Source organism: Engraulis encrasicolus, chromosome 15 (assembly GCF_034702125.1).
Source record: "Engraulis encrasicolus isolate BLACKSEA-1 chromosome 15, IST_EnEncr_1.0, whole genome shotgun sequence".
NCBI lineage: Eukaryota > Metazoa > Chordata > Actinopteri > Clupeiformes > Engraulidae > Engraulis > Engraulis encrasicolus.
In genome coordinates this window covers 755479-777742 of record NC_085871.1, presented here as the reverse complement: position 1 = coordinate 777742, position 22264 = coordinate 755479, and the positions used below count along the sequence as shown (strand labels likewise).

General features: G+C 42.9%; 2 protein-coding genes across 3 annotated transcripts; one reads left to right on the top strand and one right to left on the bottom strand.

Moving 5' to 3' along the window:
• Positions 1 to 1676: 1676 nt before the first annotated feature.
• Positions 1677 to 14866, top strand: rhoq (ras homolog family member Q). Its single transcript, XM_063216755.1, has 5 exons — positions 1677 to 2232; positions 2703 to 2761; positions 11379 to 11543; positions 13330 to 13425; positions 14103 to 14866. The coding sequence occupies exons 1-5, from the start codon at positions 2091 to 2093 to the stop codon at positions 14256 to 14258; spliced, it is 618 nt and encodes a 205-aa protein (XP_063072825.1). The 5' UTR covers positions 1677 to 2090; the 3' UTR covers positions 14259 to 14866.
• A 274-nt stretch (positions 14867 to 15140) lies between these two features.
• On the bottom strand, positions 15141 to 22234 carry pigf (phosphatidylinositol glycan anchor biosynthesis, class F). Of its 2 annotated transcripts, none has more exons than XM_063216754.1 (6): positions 21965 to 22234; positions 20948 to 21197; positions 20359 to 20450; positions 18917 to 19033; positions 18218 to 18326; positions 15141 to 15773 (listed from the first exon to the last, which is right to left on the bottom strand). In XM_063216754.1, exons 2-6 carry the CDS (start codon positions 21173 to 21175, stop codon positions 15660 to 15662), a joined length of 660 nt encoding a protein of 219 aa, XP_063072824.1. In that variant the 5' UTR covers positions 21176 to 21197; positions 21965 to 22234; the 3' UTR covers positions 15141 to 15659. The 2 variants fall into 2 exon arrangements, with proteins under 2 accessions (XP_063072824.1, XP_063072823.1); XM_063216753.1 differs by having other exon boundaries at positions 20948 to 21194.
• Between the last annotated feature and the right edge of the window lie 30 nt (positions 22235 to 22264).

Genomic DNA, 22264 nt, shown 5'->3' with positions numbered 1-22264 from the left:
AGGGATTAATTAGCATCATCAATCCAGTTCAATGGAAATGGGCTTAACTTCATTGCAATAATTCTTTAGGTAGAGTCAATTTCCACATCAAAGTGGCTATGTCAGAGATGTTGCCATTAACCTTATGGAACAAACTGCAGTGCAGAGCAGAATGAAATTCAATTTTAATGAAAGACTGCAATATTTTGCATCCAAACTTTTGCACTTCTGCATTAAAGAGTAGTATGCCGTAGTATTCAGGGCACTGCATTCCAAAATGTTGCTTTTATTGCAAGAATACTGTAGGCTAGTTACTGTAATAATGTAATAAAATGACAGCTTTGGTCCTTTATGCTATGACAAGGCAGGATCTTCTCATGAGGGTAAGGCAACTATGCTGTGTGACTTTTATATTGTGTGAGAAAAAAAACACATGACAGTAAGTTGGGCATCAGCAAATCAACATATAGGCCTATCAACTGCTTGGTCTAGAATACACAGACCACCAGCCGTCTGTGCCTCTGAGCTGCTGTGATGAAATCATAAGCCCCTAATTCATTCAAAAGGACGCACAGCAACTGCACCGCCCTTTTTGGACATACCAACCCCCCTGCACTCCACAAATTTGAGAATGAAAACACTGCACTACCATCACTGTAGCAATAGTTAGTCCCTGTGCAACAGCGGAGTTGCGCACTGCACATCACTACGAATCTATCATGTTGGTGATATCAAATGTCATTGGTATGGTACCTGCAGATAGCCGACTCTGTGTGACCAGAGTGGGTGTGGTTGCCACTGTAATAAATGTATTATAGCTAAAATCTGGATAGGTCTGAAATTAATCTATTGCACACCCCAGTCTGAAATACATGTATAACTGACAACATTAGTACCTCCCATTTCAGAAGGGCAGCAAAATAATTTCAAACAACACGACGTCTGTTTATAATAACATAGGCTACAAATAGCATTTGGTGTCATAACCTGATACTAAGGTAATTCCCGTAGTCTGCGGGTGATTTGGATCACCAAACAATCGGAACTTAAAAGGTGTCGGTCTGATGAGTATTCTGCATGCCTACTCAAATACAACACCCCTCGCTCGCGCGCTCGCGCGCCCACGAAAGGTATGAGGTAATTGTTTGATCACGTGACTCCTGCAGTAGCTGTCAAAAGTGATCCAGCAGCGCATCTTTGAGCAGCTCAGCTCGCTTCCAGCTGATTGGACCGCAGTCAGATGTTAGGGAGAGTCAGCAAAGTTCTTCTTGCAAATAAAGTCCAACTAAATAAAATTAGATTGACACATTGTGATGTCCACATGCATAGACAAATATCTGCGTAGACAAAAGCTGCATTGTCGTCATAAATGATTGTTGAAAATAAAATAAAATTATTCACACGGAACCAAATTACCATATGGACTGTATTTTCACTAGGACAATGGCTGAACAAACGAATGTATTTGCAATATCAGCCTAGATTACACAGATGTGCAATGCGATAAGAGCGAGAAGTCCAAGTATCACGCTGGACTTTTTAAATGCCATAGGCCACTGTAGGCCTAACCACTATATAGCAGTCTAATTTTAGTTCTCGTTTACAGCTGTTCAATGCAATCCTATGCAGCAGAGGGATCCCCAGACGGATTATTTTTTTGGAACTTTGGACACAGCCCCTTGTTCAGAATGCCTACCCCGCCTCTGTTGCAAGTCAGCTCGTGCGGGCTCCAGCAGAGTCTAGGGACCGAAGGGAGGTGAGACTTGGTGCCAGAGCGTGTGCTGAATGTGGGTCGCAAGAAAGCGCCGCTGGGTTGTAGACGCTCCGAGTTCGGGCGCAGGGTGCCGATCACAGGAGCTTGGTCGATGTCGCCTGGGTGCTTGTCAGTGACAGGGAACGTGTGGATTGCATCTCTGTGTGCGCATAGGGAGAAGAAAAGACACTCTGCTGAGTTTGATAGCCAAGGGAGTAGCAAGGAGATGGCATTTGCACTCACATCCCTGCGATGTGCACAACAGGCGGGACGCTGGTGACGGCTGAGGCCAGGAGAGGTTTCACTCCACATCAGCGAGAGAGATTCAGCCCCTGACAATGGTTATTCTGTGTGAGTCATGGCAAACGGGACTGGCACGATCATGTTGAAATGTGTAGTTGTCGGTGACGGCGCCGTAGGGAAAACTTGCCTGTTAATGAGCTATGCAAACGACGCGTTTCCCGAAGAGTACGTGCCTACGGTATTTGATCATTACGCAGGTAAGTCATGAATGATAATTCTTTGTTTATGACACAACTGAATAAATGAATTAACTAGTGATTGTTTCAGATTGAAGTTTTGAAACCTGTAACATTACCAGGTTATCGTACCCAAATATACAGTAGTTTTGCGCACACCTGTGCGTAAAAGTATTATTCTTGAGCACTTGGGCAATTAAAACGGTGCGTGTTAAATTCTAGTCACTGTTCTTGGTCCTGTTCTTATTAAAACCACCTGTGAGCTTCCATAACAGCGACCCCCTTCTTCCTTCGCAAAACTGTTCACAGAGCCAATGGATGTTGATACCAGTCTGTGTGAGCCGTTTTGCATAGTTGTTTACTACAAGTAATTAATTTGCATAGCAAGGCACGATTGCATGGTAGAGCAAGTGCAAACATGTGTCACTTGAAATGTCAAAGAAATTGGTTGCTGGTTGAATACCAAGAATTGTGTGTGCTTTTCTCCCCAGTCAGTGTAAATGTTGGGGGAAAACAATACTTGTTGGGACTGTATGACACAGCTGGTCAGGTAAGTAAAACCCAATTTCATTTTGATAGTTTCCAGTGAGTCAACATAACTAAAACATAACTAAAATTATAATTAGTGTCGCTCATATTGTCTTTACAAAACAGGCAGATGCATATACTACATGTAGCCTAGTAATGAGAGGGGGAAACTGTCCATAACCTTAGCATAACAATAACTGAATATTGATTGTTGTGATGTGAAAAAAGTGTGGGTATCAACATTTATGTTTGTACACTAGGGCCTACACTCCCCACTAGCTTCACTTCAACTATTAGGTCTTGGTATATATTTTGCATTTGTGTATTCATGTAAGCTTACAGACACCTTAATTTCCTTCGGGATCAATAAAAGTACTCTGCTTTACTTGGTCCAAATTGCCCCGAGAGATCTAATGGAGTGGAAGGCCAGTGCTTAGGGCGAGTAAAGCCACAGTGTGCGTGCAAGGCGGTTTCCCTTAACATTTTACAGATAAGGAAATTGACAATTAACACTCACCACCTTTACTTAAATCCATAAACTAGTGTTTCTCAACGGGGGCTCTACAGTCCCCAGAGGGTGTTGGGGGGCCCTAGGGGGCATTGAGAAGGATACAGCTGAGAGGGGGCGGTGCTTAGTTGCCATTGGGGGGCATTAGTCCATTTTATTTTTTAATACTAAGGGGGCGTTGGCAGGCTTATGATGAGATCAAGGGGGCTTTGGAAGGCTAATGATGAGGTCCAGCAGGCTTTTGTTCCAAAAAGGTTGAGAACCACTGCCTTAAATGATTGTGTTTTTTTGCAATTTTGTTTCAATTTCTAAATTTGCCTTACAAACAAGTTGTATTGAGATGCGGGAAACACTGGTGTACGTTGCATGGAGCTTGAGGCACGGTAGAGGGGCTTTGCCACGGGGGCTACAGGCAGGCAAACATGTGGCTGCTGTTTTCCCTTCCGACTCTCCGTCGGGAGACAGCCCAGATGCAAGCCACAGTCAAGATGTGGCCACGCAGAGTTTGATTTCAAAGAAGTCTCAAGAGCGAGAGAGACACATACACACACCATACAAACTTTTCTCACAGCTGGTGTTCGTTAGACCTCCTGCCTCTTGCGCTTGATCAGTGGAAGCCGAGGGCTGCGTTAGGGGTCAGAGCAAGTATGGTTGCAATAATGACTGCGGACTCAAAGGAACAAAGGATCCCTTTCAAATTTCCTCTCGTTTTCTCTCTTCGTGGACCTCGCCAGAACATGTGGCTCCAACTTGTAAGAAGTGGGTCATAAGCCCTCGAAGAAGCAGAAGAAGCAGAAGCAGAAGCAGAAGAAGAAGAAGAAGAAGAAGAAGAAGAAGAAGAAGAAGAAGAAGAAGAAGAAGAAGAAGAAGAAGAAGAAGAAGAAGCAGAAGAAGAAGAAAATAAAAGATGCAAATGATGGGGGGTTGTTGATGCTGCTGACAGTTGTGGTTGTGCTTGGTAGTTGTGGGTATCTATCCAGATGAGCTCCACAGGACTGCCATATATTTTGAGGCAGGGGAGGGGAGCGTTACACCCCTGGGCGTGACCAATAATACTAACCCCAGTTGCCCTCCTGACCCATGCTCCTTGCTATTATGATTGTGCAGACTTTGAAAAGTTGGAGTACAGTACATGCAGCTCGACTTTGAGGATGAATAAATCTTTTCTAAATTGACGACAGTCTACTAGCTTGTCTTTCTTGACAGAGAGAATTGTTGTAGTTGAAGTAAAACTATTTAGGTTGGTTTTCAAGGATGAACTGAAGGACATTTTTATTTCATTTTTAGTTTCAAAGGTATAAGCCATGTTGTAGCTTGTAGCTGTGTAGCTTGCATCTCAATGCTCGATGTAGCAGACCCTACTGAGATCACAGGAGAGACAGAAGCCTTGCAGTAGAGCTCTGTCGATTCACTAAAACTAATTTGATTGATTGCACTGTTTTTATCATTCCTAAAAATACAACTAAAAACAATTTGTGATGAAATGGCTTTGAACATGATCCAAATGATATTGTTCTGTCTTTCATTATAATAGTTTTGATGAGAAGTTTGTTCAGAAGTTGTAACAGTGTTTATGTTATATAGCATTATACTGTATGTACTGTTACATTGTTATAATATGCCCACACCCCGGCTTGACTCAAAATACCACAATCTATGAGACAGGCTTTTAAATGTAAAAATGGAGACCTCCACCACTGCGACTAATGCCATGAGTCAAATATGAAAATGATTGACATGGACCACCACCCTTCTCATATCTTCATTCTTTGTTTCACTCCTTTTAATACATTTTCAGTTGATATCAGAGTTCGCCTTAATTAATGTGTAAAAGTAATGATTTTCTTTTGATTACAAAGAGGGAAATCCGAAATGTCCATCACACTGCCTTTTGACGACCTCACTTTTGCGCTCTAAGATTCTGTAGTCTTTGGTATCCATGTGCACACACAGAGCACAGCTGGACTGTACCGTTCCCTCTCTGTTGCCTCCTCACCTCTCACTGCAGGATCGGAGGCCTGATTGGAGAGCGGCACTTAGGTCTAAATTGCACCATTTACAGCGCCACGGCAGACACAACTCCACAAGTACTGTAATGAAAACACACAAACACTCCACTCAGCTGCCTGTGGTAGCACAGTTACAGCAATGCAGTACACATTTGTGAAGAGGACGGGTGGACACCATGACACCTTGTGGGTTTATGGGTCATTGATGGTTTTAGTAGCATACGCAAGGTAGTACATGCAAAGATGTTGGCATTCTTGTATTAGTTAAATACAATGATCAAAAACTAATGTACAAATCAATATGCTTTTAGTTAATCCAGTAGAAACGAGAAATAATTTAAATTTATATAATAGTGGCAATATATTAACTGTGGTTGTACCACCCTGACGTCTGCTTCTAACAATGTCAATGACCCCTGCCTGTGTTCTGGAATCATTTATCCATCCCAAACAATATCTCCCCATTGCTACTCCAAATACATTTGTGTATCTTTTCAACTGCCCCATGGTTCTGGATGTTACTGTTCAACTTCATGCATCATCATAAGTTATCTGCCAATGGATTAAATGAGCACAAAATATTGATTGAAGGCTGCATCGCATTCATTCCTAGCAGATGGTCTAAATGAAGAACTATTAAAGGTGCACTGTGTAGAACGATACTGCAACTATGCTGCTCATTGAAACGGTGCCGCCTATTACCAAATATGACCTTTTCACAAATAGTACTAAATAATAAACCAATAGTTACTAGTATAACCAAAGTACAGTAAGTTTTGCAGCTAAAAATGTCTGGAATTTCTGTAAATGCATAATGGCGGACCATAGAGAAGATTCCCCTTTTCATGTATGGAAAGTGAAATTTTCCCAGTCATAATTAGAATTTGGTGGTGGTGGTAAGTATTCATGAAAAAGGTAACATTTGTGAATGGGCAGCATGAATTCAAGAAATAAACTACAAAAAATTGCTCGGTGCACCTTTAAATTGTGGAGAGAGAAAAAATACATATTTTATAGCTCTGCAAAAATGTGATGATTCACATAATCCTTTGCAATGCGCCCCACAATCAATAACAAAAATCCTGCCGTACAAAACCTCCAATACATTATTTACAACACTTGTCTTTCTATCGCTAAATTACATGTACTTTTTTTCAAATCATGACATATAGGATTCTTGCATCAAGTATTCTAAACATTCATACATGATCTAAGACCACACCATCACCGTCACCTTCTTTAGTCAGTCAACCATCTCCAAAAAGCAGGAGTGACCAGTACCTCAATATAAGTGATTGCTCCCTAGCTCTGGGAAAAGCAGTGACTGCACATAAACTTGGTTCTTTTATTTATTCATTTTAACTCTCATTTACAAACCAGTTTTTATTCTCTGGTATTTAATAAGGCATGGATGTCTTGTCTGTGTATTCATCATCATGCTCAATTCACCTTGTCCTCTCTATTTGTCTCCCAGTTGACCCTGCCTGCCCAGCACTCTGGTCAGCTGTTGTTGCGATGCTTTATAAATACATGTGACTTGACCTGACATCAGACACATCTAGGGTTAGGTGGTACTGGCATATTTGAGGTTTTACATGCACAGATATATCACATGGTATTTTAAACTGGAATTGAAAGGCCAGTGTGTAGAATTTCTCCCTATTAGTGGACTCTATTGCCGCCCATGAGTACGCATTACAGCCGTGGCCATCTTCACACGTTCAGACCACGCAGTAATGGAGGGCTATTGAAAACGGTTACACAGAGAACAGATTCGCCATAATGCAGCAACATCTTGGACTCAGTGCAGCCTAACATTGGGAAAGGTGAGGAGAAAAAAATCTTATGCCTCTACATTATGATATTATAACATTGAGGCATAAGACAAAAAACATAGCACATACGCACATTTAGACAAACATGTGGGGGTTGATTTTGAGCAGAAGACAGAGGACGCCTAGCCTGATTATAATTGACTTTCAAAACTGTTGCGTCACTAGGAGGGTGTAGCCTGTCTAGAGGACATCCACCCCTTCTCATGATAAAAGAATTGATACCTGTATCGCCTCTATTCCTACCGCAGTACCTGGTAGATGGTCAAGACACTGTTGGGTCAGGTACTACTTTTCAAAAAAAAACTTTAAGGCGCTACTTCTTTATTAGCCTGGGCGAAAGCCAACTGTTGACTCCATCAATCCGTCAGGAGGTTTTCGCCAGACTATGTGCGGAGCCAAAATCTTTGGGTGGAAGTACATAGGATGGTGTCGCCAGGCTACTTCTTTATGGCTATATTTTTGATGATTTCAGATATGAGGGAGATGAGGGAGGGTTGGGAAATGCTGCTGGATGTGTTGTTGAGACTCTGTCGGCCCAATTATAGTGTCATTTTGTATAAAGTATCATTTTGGTCACAACCTAGACACAGACAAAATTCCACAGACCCCCAACAATCTCTGGCACCTCCTTAGGAGCATATGGTACATTCCATTATCCTAACTTCCGTCCTCCACCTTTGCTTGTGACCTCGCGCTTTGCCGATGCCCCGCCGCAGTGGAGGACACAGTGAAGTTTCCCCGCTGTCAGCCTAGCCACAACAACTTTTGGGGGACTTTTCCCCATTCAACATCCCGATTGCAAATGAGAAAATGACCTTTGAATTGCGCTTTTGCGAGATATTGAATTAAACTTCTGTCATCAATGACATCATCACAAGGCCACAAGCACAAGGGAGGACTGAGTTAGGACAATGGAAAGAACGCCCTGACTCCCATGACCTTTGCTTATCAGGAATGCAGCCAGCATTGTTCAAGCAACACATGAGAACGAACCACATTTCAGTGTCTGATGATATTACGCATGTTGACATCACACAGCTGAGCAGCCTAGACGTGATTAAAGATGAAAACAAGTTCATGAGCAGAAGCATGTCATAGTCTCTGTACAATATGTGTGCATTTCAGATCATGCACACACAGGCAAACACATACAACTACCAGTCCATGTGTGAACATTGTGAGGTACTGTGCAGGTTGGGCAGTATTGGGCAGGTTGCTCGGTGCTGAGCCATGGTCAGGGGCAGAGTGGGAAAGAGAAGCATGGGAGGGAGGAGAGGGTGTCACACACACACACACACACACACACACACACACACACACACACACACACACACACACACACACACACACACACACACACACACACACACACACACACACACAGGAGGGAGGGGCACGACAGGGTGCTCCACTGACTGGTCCGCTGCATTAGACTAGTGCCTGTTTGTTCCAGACCATTTCCCCTTCGCTTTTAGAGCGCAAACTCCTTGGTCTCAATTGTATCTGTCTCGGTTGCTCCCTCTCTCATTGACTCACTCCCTCACTTATTAACATGCAGTATACTGTGCACTGCACATGCAGGTGAACAAACAAAACAGGTCTATGTAGTATTGGCTAAAACAAAACTTGAATTTCACCTCTGGTCAGTTCGACTTGAAGAGCAACTCACAGCATACTGTCTGCAATCTTAGCAGTGGAATGGTAAAATCTCAGTCTTTGATACATGTCGTTACAACTCTGCTGTGTTACTGTAGTTTTAACAACCAGGTTGGGCACGCCTGAATTTCAGATGGGGTTGCATGAAATGCGTAGTTGTGAAAAGCGCATACTGATAATTTGTTAAACGATTTAATTTGTTGAAAAATATTTTTTAAGAGGCCACTATTCAGCCATCGGATCATGAACAGTCGGTGCCCACTTCAAAATCCAATTTTACGGTAATGTCCTGTCAAAACTGACGTGTTAAGGCGCAGTAAGTGTATGGGGTTGCCAGACAATTGGGATGTCAAAGTAGGATCCCAGACCACATAAAAAGGTAGGGAGCCACTGCCCAATCGTTACTATGACAAGGCCCCCCATATACATGTAGATTCCAGTCAAGGCCCCCTTTATATGAGTTGTCTCCTTTCACAATCATAGTCTATGTCTCCGTCAGGGCCCCATTCAGATAGAGATACCGAGATACATACCTGTACGTATATTAACTCCCATTAGGATATATCAAAAATCAATAATAGCAATACAGTAATATAATTGTTTATTTTGGTGTACATTAATTATTATTATTTTTAAATCTAGTTTTGTTTTGCCATACTTTTTCATCCAGCTTGCCACGGACCTAGCACCCCTTCGTGGCCCCCCAGGTGTCCCCGGCCCCCACTTTGAAAACCACTGTTGTAAACAACGCAAGCCATCCCCCAGCACAGGGCTGGCTGCTTATTATCCAACATGCAGCAGCAACTCTCAGCTGCTGTATATCACCCCATGTGCCCATGAGATAGAGAGAGAGAGATAGCCTGAGACGTGGCCTGCGTGATCTGTTGCCTTATTCCAATTTCAGTTTGGCAGAGAAAGGGCGTAAATAATATCCTTCTTGCCCTGGCGGAATGTTTTAACAGGCAGGGGGGGTATATTTATAACATCAGTGCCCACCGACAAATTCACACACACACACACACACACACACACACACACACACACACACACACACACACACACACACACACACACACACACACACACACACACACACACACACACACACACACACACACACACACACACACACACACAATAACACAGTACATTAACACAATGCAGCTTTAACATTGATCTGTTGATCTTGACAGTACAGACTAGATTTTTTTTTTCATAATGGCTTAGACCATTGGCATTGTTTAAAGTTTCTGACATCATTGTAAACTTGTCACCTTTGTTCACGCCGTAGCCCCTTAGTGCACACCGTACATCCTGTTGCACACTGTAATAGACATTGAAAGTTAACTATAGTACTTCACTACTATGACAGTGCATGGGGCCTTTAGTAATACATTACGACTTGGTCATTGCCATTCTGGTAACAGCACATTTATAATGCCTTGTCTTAAGGGGTTAATCCCAAGGAAGGACATTCCGTTTCAAACTCTCATAGTCGTAGTCATAGTTTTGCATTGGGTTGCGATATTAAACGATCCCATCGCAGCTGTTATCAATGAGCTAAGGATTTAGACAGCTGCGAGTGAGTGTGTAAAGTTTCAGGTTACTGTTGTAGTTTCAAGCTGCCGTGTGAGTTGATAAGAGGTCAAAGTGGTGCAGGAACACTGAGTGTCAGATTGCTGATGCAGATTTTTCACACAACGTCTTATAGTAGCTGACTGGGCCTGATTGATTTCACACACAGTTCAGGGACAAACCTTTGTCATTGTTTTACGTCTAGAGTGCCATGTCAGATAGTCAGATGGCCACCAAAGTTGTACAGTAGTAAAGGTTAAACACACATAATTGCCATTTACACCATCCTTGAAATAATAAAGCATTGTCTTTTTTTTATTCGGGTGTGCACAGTTTATTGCCAGTGGATTATGGTCACTGTATGCAACCATTTAGCCACCTTTCTTTTTACCACAACTAGTAACTTATTGAACTTTATCTGATCTAACCAGGATACTACTGCACACACACACACACACACACACACACACACACACACACACACACACACACACACACACACACACACACACACACGTATCTCTTACATGGAAAGTGTAAATCTAGGCTTAACTGTTACGCAGGCTCAGATCCAGGCCCGAAGTAGACCCTCAAAAGCAGTGACATAAAAAAGCCACAAGCTGTTAACAAGGAGACCCAACAGGGGAATACACAACAAATGCTTCTCCATGGAACAGGCACTCAGTCAGTCACAACTATCCTCCCCTCATTTCAAAGCAGGAAAAGATACACATGCCTGATGTTGATTTGCACCTGTGACTATGCCGTCATGGTAACGGTAGCTAGAGCATCATGTCACACTAATGGCGACCTAGGCAACCATTGTTAAGTTAATGAATCACCTTCACGACAAAAATCTCGACTGAAAATCTGTCAAACATTGTCAAACCTGAAAATCGGACTTAACACACTTCAGCAGAGGCAATCACATTTGTTGTATTGTTGGCAGGCACTGTAGGACTGAAAAACATTTAAAGCACGAGGTGGGGGCGATGACATTAACCAAGTACCTGTCTTCATCTTATTCATCTGAGCTTGCATCTGATTGGTCCACAGGAAGACTACGACAGGTTGCGTCCGCTCTCCTATCCCATGACCGACGTCTTCCTCATCTGCTTCTCCGTGGTGAACCCCGCCAGCTTCCAGAACGTGCGGGAGGAGTGGGTGCCGGAGCTGCAGGAGTACGCCCCCAACGTGCCCTACCTGCTCATCGGGACCCAGGTGGGATGCCACACGCGCACGAGCACGCACACACACACGCACACACACACACACACAAACAAGTTCAGCTCTCCTCATATGCTCACACACACACACACACACACACACACACACACACACACACACACACACACACACACACACACACACACACACACACACACACACACACACACACAAGTTCAGCTCTCCTCATATGCTCAGAAATGAAGTGCACTACAAGGAGGAGGTTTAACCAGAGAGAGTAGAGAGAGAGAGGTTCCATTGGCCCATTGTTTCCGGGAAATCCCCCTTTAGGCAGACCTAGGCAGACCTAAGGACTGTTCTATTCAATGCTAGGAGTATTATGACACACCCCTTTAGGCAGACCGGAACCTGGTCATGTTAGGTGCCCATAGCAACCTATTACAATGGCATATCTCACTTAAAGAATCTCTGGTTTAACTCTATATGCACCAATGTGTTCGTGCAAATACCCTCCATGAGCATAAGGAGACAGAATCCACAAATGTAATCCAAACATTTCAACCCATCCTCCTAGTCACCACGAAGGTTTACAACAAAATATTGGCTGCACCAACAGAAAGTTTGTGCATTGCAAGGTTTTTTACTAAGTTACACCATAGAATATCTACCTGTCTGGTTGCCCTCTCCTCTTGGGGTTCTTGTGAACATCTCTCTGCTGTCTACTGTCTACTTTGCCAGCATCCCAAAAGTCGTCCACTGGTTCCATCCACATTTTCATCTGAAATCTACATGACTACACAATAGAATATTTCATGACCCATGCCAAGATCCCTGATTTAGAAAGCATCCCATGACTGCACTACTAGTCTGAGAAGAGAGCTGGTTCAATACACAATCTCACACATGAAAGCATTTTACGTATATACATTGTAATGCTGTCGTCTCTACATCTGCAGAACATCTGTCTACACCTACAGTACCTCTGCTGACAAGTTATTGATTACATGTGACTGTGGTCGGTTGACCTTGTTTATGGACCAGCTCTAAGAGCAATCAGAATTAGTTGCATTCAGAACTAAAAGTAAAAATCTTCACCACCATTTCTGTCATGAAATGTCTCCTTTCTGAAAAATGATTTTGTTTTTGTGAAATACATAACGTACCTTAAGGCTGTTCTCTGCTCCTTTAAGTCCCCTATATGTGTCATAGCCCATACTGCTGTGGCTCTGGTAGTTTGTGGGTGAGTGTTTGTCATCACCCCACATGCCTGTCAGGAATGTTTACTGCCGTGTCCGAGCCGCAGTCTTAATCACGGCAGAGGCTGTGCAGAATACAAATGCAGATCTGATTGATGGCAGAGTCCCTCCATCCCTCCACCCATACACAATTGAAACCCCTCCAGAATCTCACACACACACACACACACACACACACACACATACACACACACACACACACACACACACACACACACGATCAGGTTCAGCTGGCTTGGAAATTAGTATTAGCCTGCTAAAATGAGAAATAAGCTGAAATGGGAGAGCGATGTGTGGTGGCTGAAGTGGGTTCATTTCATGGGCAGGTAGTCAGCACATGATTTGCCGCACCTGGCTGCTTCAGTTTTCAGTTAAGCGATAGACAATGATGATGGCCCTCTGAACATTTTGCTGTTTAATACACTGTGGGTAATGGGTAGAGGGCAGGTTAGACACCTGACCACACAAAAAGTTTTTTGGGGAAAAGTAGGACCATACAAGTGTTGGGGAATAAATGGTCTCTACGTCATTTTTAATTTAATGTCGTTCATGGTTAATTTCAGGTTGACCTGCGAGATGACCCAAAGACCATTGCCAAGCTAAATGATGTGAAAGAAAAGCCCATTCCAACAGAACAGGGCCAGAAACTGGCCAAGGAGGTAAGGAGGGTCACACACACCCAGACGAGCGGTGTTCAAATGTGCACGCTTCAAAAGACAAGGACATTGAGATATTGAGATTTGGGGATAACATCCGCTTATCAACTAATCGTAAATTGATCGATAAGGCCAAGCAACTAACAATGAATTCATCAATAATTTGCATCCCTAGAGTGCGTCCCTGATTAAGAGAACAGTCCAGAATGACACAGGAATATGGTGGTCGTTGTCAGCCCTTATTGAGGTAGCAACACTTGACAATGATGGTAGTGGGAAAAGTTTCTTTAAAAAATGGGAATCGGAAAGAATGAACACCAAATACTACACTGGACCTTTAAAGTTATGACCATCACACGGGTATAAGATGTAGACGTGTAGAAAAGGGTCCCAATCTGAAGCACTGGAGTTGGACCAAATAAAAAGTAGATATTATCACAAATTATGTGATGCCTGTATTCGTCATAATCTACTGATTCTGTCCTCATTTGTAAATTACTTAGTCTAAAAGCGAAATGTAATTTATTGGCGGCGCGCTAGACAAGTGCGGCCAGGAGTATGTGTACATTGTATTTCAAACGCAATTTTGTTGTCAAATTTGTCAATGACACTAAAAAGCTCTTGAATCTTGAATGTAATGTAAGATGTGATGGCGGTTGTGTTGTGTAACCCTGCTGCAGATTGGGGCTTGCTGCTATGTGGAGTGCTCTGCTCTGACACAGAAGGGGCTGAAGACGGTGTTCGACGAGGCCATTATCGCCATCCTGGCGCCTAAGAAGGGCGCGCTGAGGAGACGCCTGGGGCCGCGCTGCATCAACTGCTGCCTCATCACATGAGATCACAGCGGGGCGCTAATTCCAAGAACATGGTTAAATGATACACCTGGCTACGTTCACCAACAGGAAGTGGTAAACCTGCTAATAGATAGCCCGCAGATTCCGTTTAGTTCAGAAAAATGAGGACTCTTCTATTAGATGATTTACCACAACCTCAAGAAGGGCGCGCTGAAGAGACGCCTGGGGCCGCGCTGCATCAACTGCTGCCTCATCACATGAGATCACAGCGGGTTTAGTCTCTCACCCGGGTATGTTAACTCTGAGCAAGTGAAGAAGAGAAGAGGAGAGAGCAAGTGAAGAAGAGAAAAGAGCTGTCGGTCCTGTTTTTGATTGATGAAAGTCTCTTCTTTTAGGAGGTTTACAACTCACTCGGAGTTAACCTAGCTGGGTTAGTCACTCATTGTTTTTTTTTTATATATTCCCCCTGATCCCCATTGAAGACTGGTGAAGAAGGGACAGAAGGGGAATGACTGTTGGCCACATCATTTTCAGAAAACAAAATTAAACTTTACAAAAAGCTAGCAAAGGCATGCCATTGCAACACGTTTACACAAGGGGAAAAAAGGTGTGTGTGGCACCTGGAAGATGGTGAAGGGGATTGCAGATGGTCCAGTTGATGGTGCAATGAACACACTCAGCAGGGGGGAGGGAAGGTGGAAAGATCAGCAGAGCAGATGGACAGACACTTACAAGCACAGGCGGTGACGCCAGGGAGGATGAGAGCAGAAGACAGCAACAGGCACACCGGAGGAGGAGGACTGGGAGCGGACTACCATGTTGATGCGATCCCAATATCCATCCCATCCAATCCATGGCTTCTGCAGGGAGACTCAATGACCTCACATGTCGACAGCAGCACAAAACCAAACACACCACCAGGCATTTACAGAAGTGATTGTTTATTCACTCCCAGACGAAAAAAGGAAATAGTGCATCTCTGCTCAAAGAATTGCAAAATTCGTTCACTATCTCGCTCTCAAATCTCTCTCTCACACACACTGAAAAAAAATTAAAATGTCTCAGAGAACCACACAGAACCAAAAACTGAAGAGGGACAAACGTTGAAAAACCAGAGAGCATACTGCCACAAAATTAACACGCAGGAAAATAGTACAAACAGAACAAATGGTATGTTTTTAAGTTATGACAAGATTTTTGTTACATTTTGTGAACAAGACCTCAGTGACTAATAGGGTTGGAGGGCAGCAGTTTTCAAGGACTGAGGGTGCTGTGCAGTGGGGGGTTGCCACACTCTTGACCGAAGCGTCTCAATGTTTGGGGATTACAGGGGCTTGGAGGGTTGTGGAAGTATCCTTTTTGTCCAAGTCCAGTCCGCTTTTATATTATCTGTATGTGTGCCTTGTGGCGCATGTGTGCGCGTCTCTTTGTGCCTACAGGCATTTATTTGCTCTTGTAGATAAGCTGCTTGCGATGCCAGTGGATCCAGACGGGGGCCACCAGCAGACCCGTCAGAAAGCCCACCGTGGTCCCCAGTGTGCAGGAAATAGGCCAGACCTACAGGGGGCACACCACACAGAACAACATCAACAACTCAGCCAACGGGGGGTTCTAAAACATAAAGCTAGAGAAGTTCGCCTAGGAAGCGAAAAGCTCGCAAAGAGATGGCCTGCAGGACTCATTTAGCTAAGAAAATGAGGACTCCAGGCTCTAGTGCTAGCCGAGTTAAGCCCTACGTCCAGGTGAACTTAACTAGTTTAGTACTGAACCGGCTTCTAGGAAAACCCCACTGTCCCTCATCCCACGCAGTCATTCCCAACCATCACACACACACAAACACTCACACACATACATACGACGGGGAATCACTGTGTCGTAATGATGTGTGTGTGTTTTTTTAATACAACTGACTAACTTCTTTCATACGGTACAGATTTCATCATTTCAGATGCCTTGCTTTTATGCCATGTTTCCGTTGTGTCCGTGCGAGTGTTTGTTTGTTTGTGTGTTTTGATACTCAGCATGGCTCCATCTGTCCGAGTCGTCGTCGTCGTCGTCATGTCTGATGTGAACTGAGCAGGAAGCCAGTCAGTCCGACTTCCTGACTCTAAAGCTTGTTGCACAGTCCATGCAAAAATGTGTGGTGAAGCTAAAAGTGATTGTTGCGGCCGTTTCAATGTCTTTTTTTTCTTTCTTTCTTTTTCAAAGACTGTGGAGTAAAGTTAAAATCTTGGGTTTGTTGAGTGTTACAGTGTTTGAATGTGGGAATAAACAAGGCACAACATGAATGAAGCATTACAGCATAAATGTCAGGCTTTAAAGCATAAACAGACATGTACAGATATTGAGTTTGCTGCATTAAAAAGTGAGATTTGATAAAGACTGTTCCATATGCTGGTTTTAATTCACTTTATTTCATTATTTCTGCCGACGCCCAACCTCTTATCTTACACTCATCCAGTTGCTATGACAACCACAATTTGATACAGGAGTACAGTGTGTTTGGCATTTTACATTCTTCATCATTTGTCTTTAAAAGACTTTTTCACAGCTGTGCGGTCAGCTAAGATCAAAGAAACAGTCCAAAACGCCCTGGTCAGCTGTGTCTATTTTCCCCAACAACAGATGCAGATTTTCCCCATGAGCTTCCAAATTAAAAATGTCACCGAGATTGATTCCTCCATTCCCCCTTACTGTCATGGTGATTTGGTTACCAGGGTTACCAGCTTCTGATTCTGCAAACGCCGGCTAGGAGAGCCTCATTTCAAGTAACAGCAAGCCAGCCAGCCAGCCGTCTCTCATGCTCCTCTCTGATTAATCTCATATCCTCCCATAAGAGAACATCCTTCCTTCCTCCCATCACTTGCTCACTCACGGACATGCTAATGGTGTGCTGCTGACAAAAAAGCATTGCTGTTTCCAATCACAAATGATAGTTTCCTGAATGGGTTTGGCTACAGATAAGAAGTCTTACTGTTTTCTAGGTCCCTACAGCATGGTTTACAAGTATGTCAACATCTCCATACATGGATACTATTCTACAGTGCCAGATAACAGGGTGCTGCTTTGGGTGGATTATGTTGACTGAGTCTTGAACTGCAGCGAGTTGCCAGTGTCCACTACAAGGGTGTTGCTTTGGCAAAGTGAACATAGAAAGAGGGAAATCTATTGCAGAGGTTTAGCAAAGGTACACTGACACTACACATCAACTATGTGCAGAGGACACAGCAACAGCAGCTAGCTAGAGTATCTATAGCCTAAAGCTAATAATAAACACAGAACATGTCAATGAAAAAGTTTTAATTATTTATGATGACAACTCCATAGTACTACCAGCGTCAACTGGAGTAGAAGTGCAGAGTAGTGTCCCTTTCATTCAAAAAATGGTCAAAAAAGGTACTGCAACTATGCTGCTCATTGAAACTGGGCTGCCTATTGCCAAATTTGATCTTTACATGAAAGTTTACTAAGTAATATACTAATATTTTCTAGTATGGCCCAAGTACAGTCATTTTTGCAACTAAAAATGTCTATTACTTGAAATTCAAAAAGACGGACCATGGAGAAGATCCCCTTTTTCATGCATGAAAAGTGCAATTTTCCCAGCCATAATGAATACTTAGAATTTGATGGTGGTGGTAAGTGTTCATGACAGAGGTAACATTAGAGAATGGGTAGCATGAGTTCTGGAAATAAACAAATAAAAATCTTACACAGTGTACCTTTAAGTGTCAAAAATTTGTGCTGTATGCAAAATTTTAGTGCGATTTTGGATAAATACTGAATTTGGCCCACGACTTCACCCCAGCTTTGTCTTTTGGTCCGCTGTGAATTTGAGTTTGACACCCCTGCTCTACCATTAAGCACGCAAAGACAAGTAGCAGCATTGGAACACTGATTACAATAAAGGCCACACAAACTCAATCCATGAATATATTGTTGGCACAATGTCTGCTAGAAAATTCTGTCAAAAAAACAACAGCACCTGTACTGCTACTAACCTGCCACGGCCGATCCCAGTCAAGGGGGATTGGGAATGCCCCAAGCCATGCTCCGAGCACACTGCATCCTGTGGTGATCTGCAGAGATGTGTCCCAAACCGACATAGCCCTGAATTACACACACACGCACGCACGCACACACACGCACGAGTGGAGAGGGATTCCTTTGTCAGTTATAGGCAAAAAAGTATCAAATTAAATGCATATCCACTTAAGCAAAAAATACACAGCACCATGATATTGAAAATATCAGCTGCACACAACGCTGTGAAGGCCTCAGAGCACCCCCAAGTGGCAAATCTCAGATTACCATTCACAATGGTTTTGGAGAACCAAGATGTGTCTTTTAACATCAAGCAGCAAATAATATTCACACAACTGTGTCAAGCAACAGGAAAAAAAATAAAAGAGAATTAAAATAAAGAGTAGGATTTTGAGATTATATCATCACGTTGAATGCATAAATGTATGTGTTTGATAGTTGAGTACACGAAGAAAATTATGGCCTGCTGTTAAACATGCATGAATAGGTTGTCCATATATTAACATGTTTTTCTTTTAATCTGTGTACTTGCACCTTCCAGCTTGGCAATTAATTAAATTATCATGCGTGTAGCCTAGTTGTGCAATTACATTACAGTATTTCTCAAGTGGGAAAAATAGGACACTGATGTCAGCACAATTAAAAGAGATACCTACCCATCCCTGCTAAACACACGGATCCATGCTTGAACATTGGGCCCCAGCATGCACAAGCACCTTAACGTGGTCATGGTGGACAGTAAGACAGCCAGGGAGAATGTTTCCAGTGCGCTTCTGTTAAGACACATCCAGACTCAATCAGACCAACAGTTTCCCCACAAATTTGACCATGTTTTTTTTTCTCACACTTGCTAAAACTAGTTCATCATTTGGTAACCATTTAGTAAACATTTGGTGCTTGAAAGCACACATATTTTTTTTCACATTTGCTAAAACTAGTTCATCATTTGGTAACCATTTAGTAAACATTTGGTGCTTGAAAGCAGTTCTCATGAGCAAATAATTTATGATTTAAACATATCTGTAGGATATTAACACAAGTTGAGAGAGATTGTATAAAGTCAATCAGTATGTACAGCATGAAGATGTGCTTGCCTTAATGTCTTCTGGTTAAAACACACCTGACCAGGCGAATACACTGGCGGCAACAAGATTAAACGACAGAGAATGGCTGGACTGTTCAGCAAGAGTGATAGAAGCGACAGAGTATATGTCTGTTAAAAGCAGAATGCACGCATTCCGGCTATCCCATTGGCTGTGGCGACTATCACTGAATTGCATCATGGCTCATTTGCATAATATTTGCTCAAGTCGCTCAAATTCGCTTTAGTCTCTTCTGTCACCAGCAACTCAATAGAAAGTCAATTACTTCCGTCTCTGGAATCGCTCAAGTTGCGTCTGGTCTATTTGTGCAATGGCATATGTACAATGACAATAAATGCACTGCTCGAAAAAATAAAGGGAACACCAAAACAACGAAATGCAACTCCAAGTCAATCATACTTCTGTGATACCAACCTGTCCGGTTAGGAATCAACAGAAATGGATTGTGAATCCATTTGCCTACTGTTGTGCAAATTTAACAAGCATTAAAGATGCCCCCCAAAATAGAGTTATTCTGCAGGTAGTGTCCAGAGATGTGGATTTTGTGTCCCACCTCTGGAGGTACCATGAGGCAATAGAGCCATTCGATTTACCATCAACGTCTACATCCCTATGCAGCCAGCAATGAATTCTGGATGAAAATGTTGCATGATGGTTAGATTTCCTGTTCAGCTTATCAAATTTCGGTCATGTTGCGTCGACAAGGTGACATGGTGCCAAACTATCGTGGGATGAATGCGACTGGAGTCGAACCTTGCAACCCCCGCAGTTGCTTATACCTTGGCGTTGATGCTCGTCTGCAAGGGTCTACATTCTGCCGCCGAGGTCACGTGCCCATGAACTGGTTGGACAACAATTCACTCCCGTGTGTGTGTGAGGAGCATTGTCTCATATCCCTACAGAAGTCTGCACTTCACCCCACTTCAGCTTCTCCTCCGTTCAATCCATTTCTTCATTCATGCATTTACAGCAAAGATGATAAAACAATCACTTACTCCAGAAGAGGTGCGCCATACAGTACAACCACCGAGTGGAAAAACAAGCAGGACAGCAGGAAGTAGAGGCAGGACCGTACCAGTTTGGACATCTACAGACCAAACAAAGCATTTCCACACTTAGCTATGCAGTATTTAAGCAACAACACCATGGCAAACGATAAAAAATACAGCATCTTGTACATTGACCCATGCATCATGGATGCACAAGCTCAATAGTTAGCACTTCTATTCACTAAAGTGCTTTTAGTGTCAATGGCAACACCAGTGAAGGTGGCATACTGTATGTTTTCATATATATCCTACCAGTACATTACATTACATTTAACCAAAGTGACTTACAAAGAGGACATTCAAGCAAGTACAGAGTGTTGGGTCAATACAGCAGTATATGCGTCATGTAGAACAGCGAGACAGAGAGCAGTAATATATAAATAGTGAAGGACCTATTCAGTATAGTGTAAATTAGAATATCAAAAGGTGTTGCATAGAAAGCAAAAAGTGAAAACACAAAGTGACTCAGAAAGCTTGAGCAGTTGCACTTAGCTTAAACCCCCATTAGAAGAACCTGTAACCCCCTTCCCTTCACCTTGTGAGTCAACGTATGCCTTTTTGTTGGAGGACTGATGCCTAGCAGCCAAAAGACAGCAATGTTGACAACGGCAACAGAGCCAGCCACAGAGTAGAGCCAGAGCATGTGGGAGCCGTAGACGGAGAACTTCTCCAGCAGGACAGCCGGCAGCACCGTGGCCATAAAGATGGAGGAGGCGATGATGGCATGAGCCGACGCCATGCCCCTGATCTCGGTGTCCCACATGCTGAGGTCACTGGAGTATCTGCTGAAGCCAGTGACAAGGGCAATGACAATTTATGTAGAGCACGCACAAAACAACATCAGCTGATCAAACAATACTTTTTTTTTAATACAGAAAAATAAGCACAATACATGAATACATACATTCAGTAACTACACTCAATCCACTGAACAGAATATGAAATAAATGTTATTGTTATATACAAAGAAAAGAAAAATATAATTCTGAATCATGTTTATCGGTAAGGAAAGCATAAGCTTATGTGTTTAACTGATAGTTGAGTTCCCTGAGAAACGTAGGCCTATGGTCTGCAGTTAAAAATTCATAAATAAGCTTAGGTTGTCCATTTAATATTTCTCTTAAAATCTGTACACTTGCACCTTCCAGCTTGAGAATAAAGTTTCATTTGTCTTACATGCTGTCAAAACCAGTACACGAAAATAGTGAAGTGAACTGAAAATAGGGTGTAGAGACTTATGCTAGCCTGACTACACGCCAGAAATAGTGCAGATCTGTGCAGTCTCCCTTCAACAATGAAATACTGTGTCTAGTTCTAACAGCATTCAACATCAAGGTCTTATATTGAATGAACCCTCCCAAAGTGACACTTTCAGAAAGCTAGAGCAGCTGCACTGTGTAGGATGGTGGCCAGAGAAGGTATTGCGATGCTGTTTATTGAAACTGCTGTCTACTGCCAAATTTGATCTGTTTATGAATAACAAGCCCTATGCTCATGCACACAATACACCTTTTCTAAAGGAACCAATATCAGCACGTTAGCTGCCACTTACCCCCTTCAAATCCAGACGTTTGCTTGCGTAGCAATGCGCTAACCTAACCCAGATAAGTTATCGGCAAACAGCATGTGAAACCACAAAGACGCGTGGTGTGATTTTAGAAAGTCAACTGCATAATTTAACCAAATTCATTCATTATAAACACATTTACCAACTAATATACGCTATAAACATAAAGAGAAATGAGGAGAGGAAAAGGGCCACCTAACAGGATCAGCGCAAGGTCAGTTCCGTGTTCGTACAGGGCGGGGACTACTACAAGATCGACAAGCTTGATGACCAACTAAAAAACTG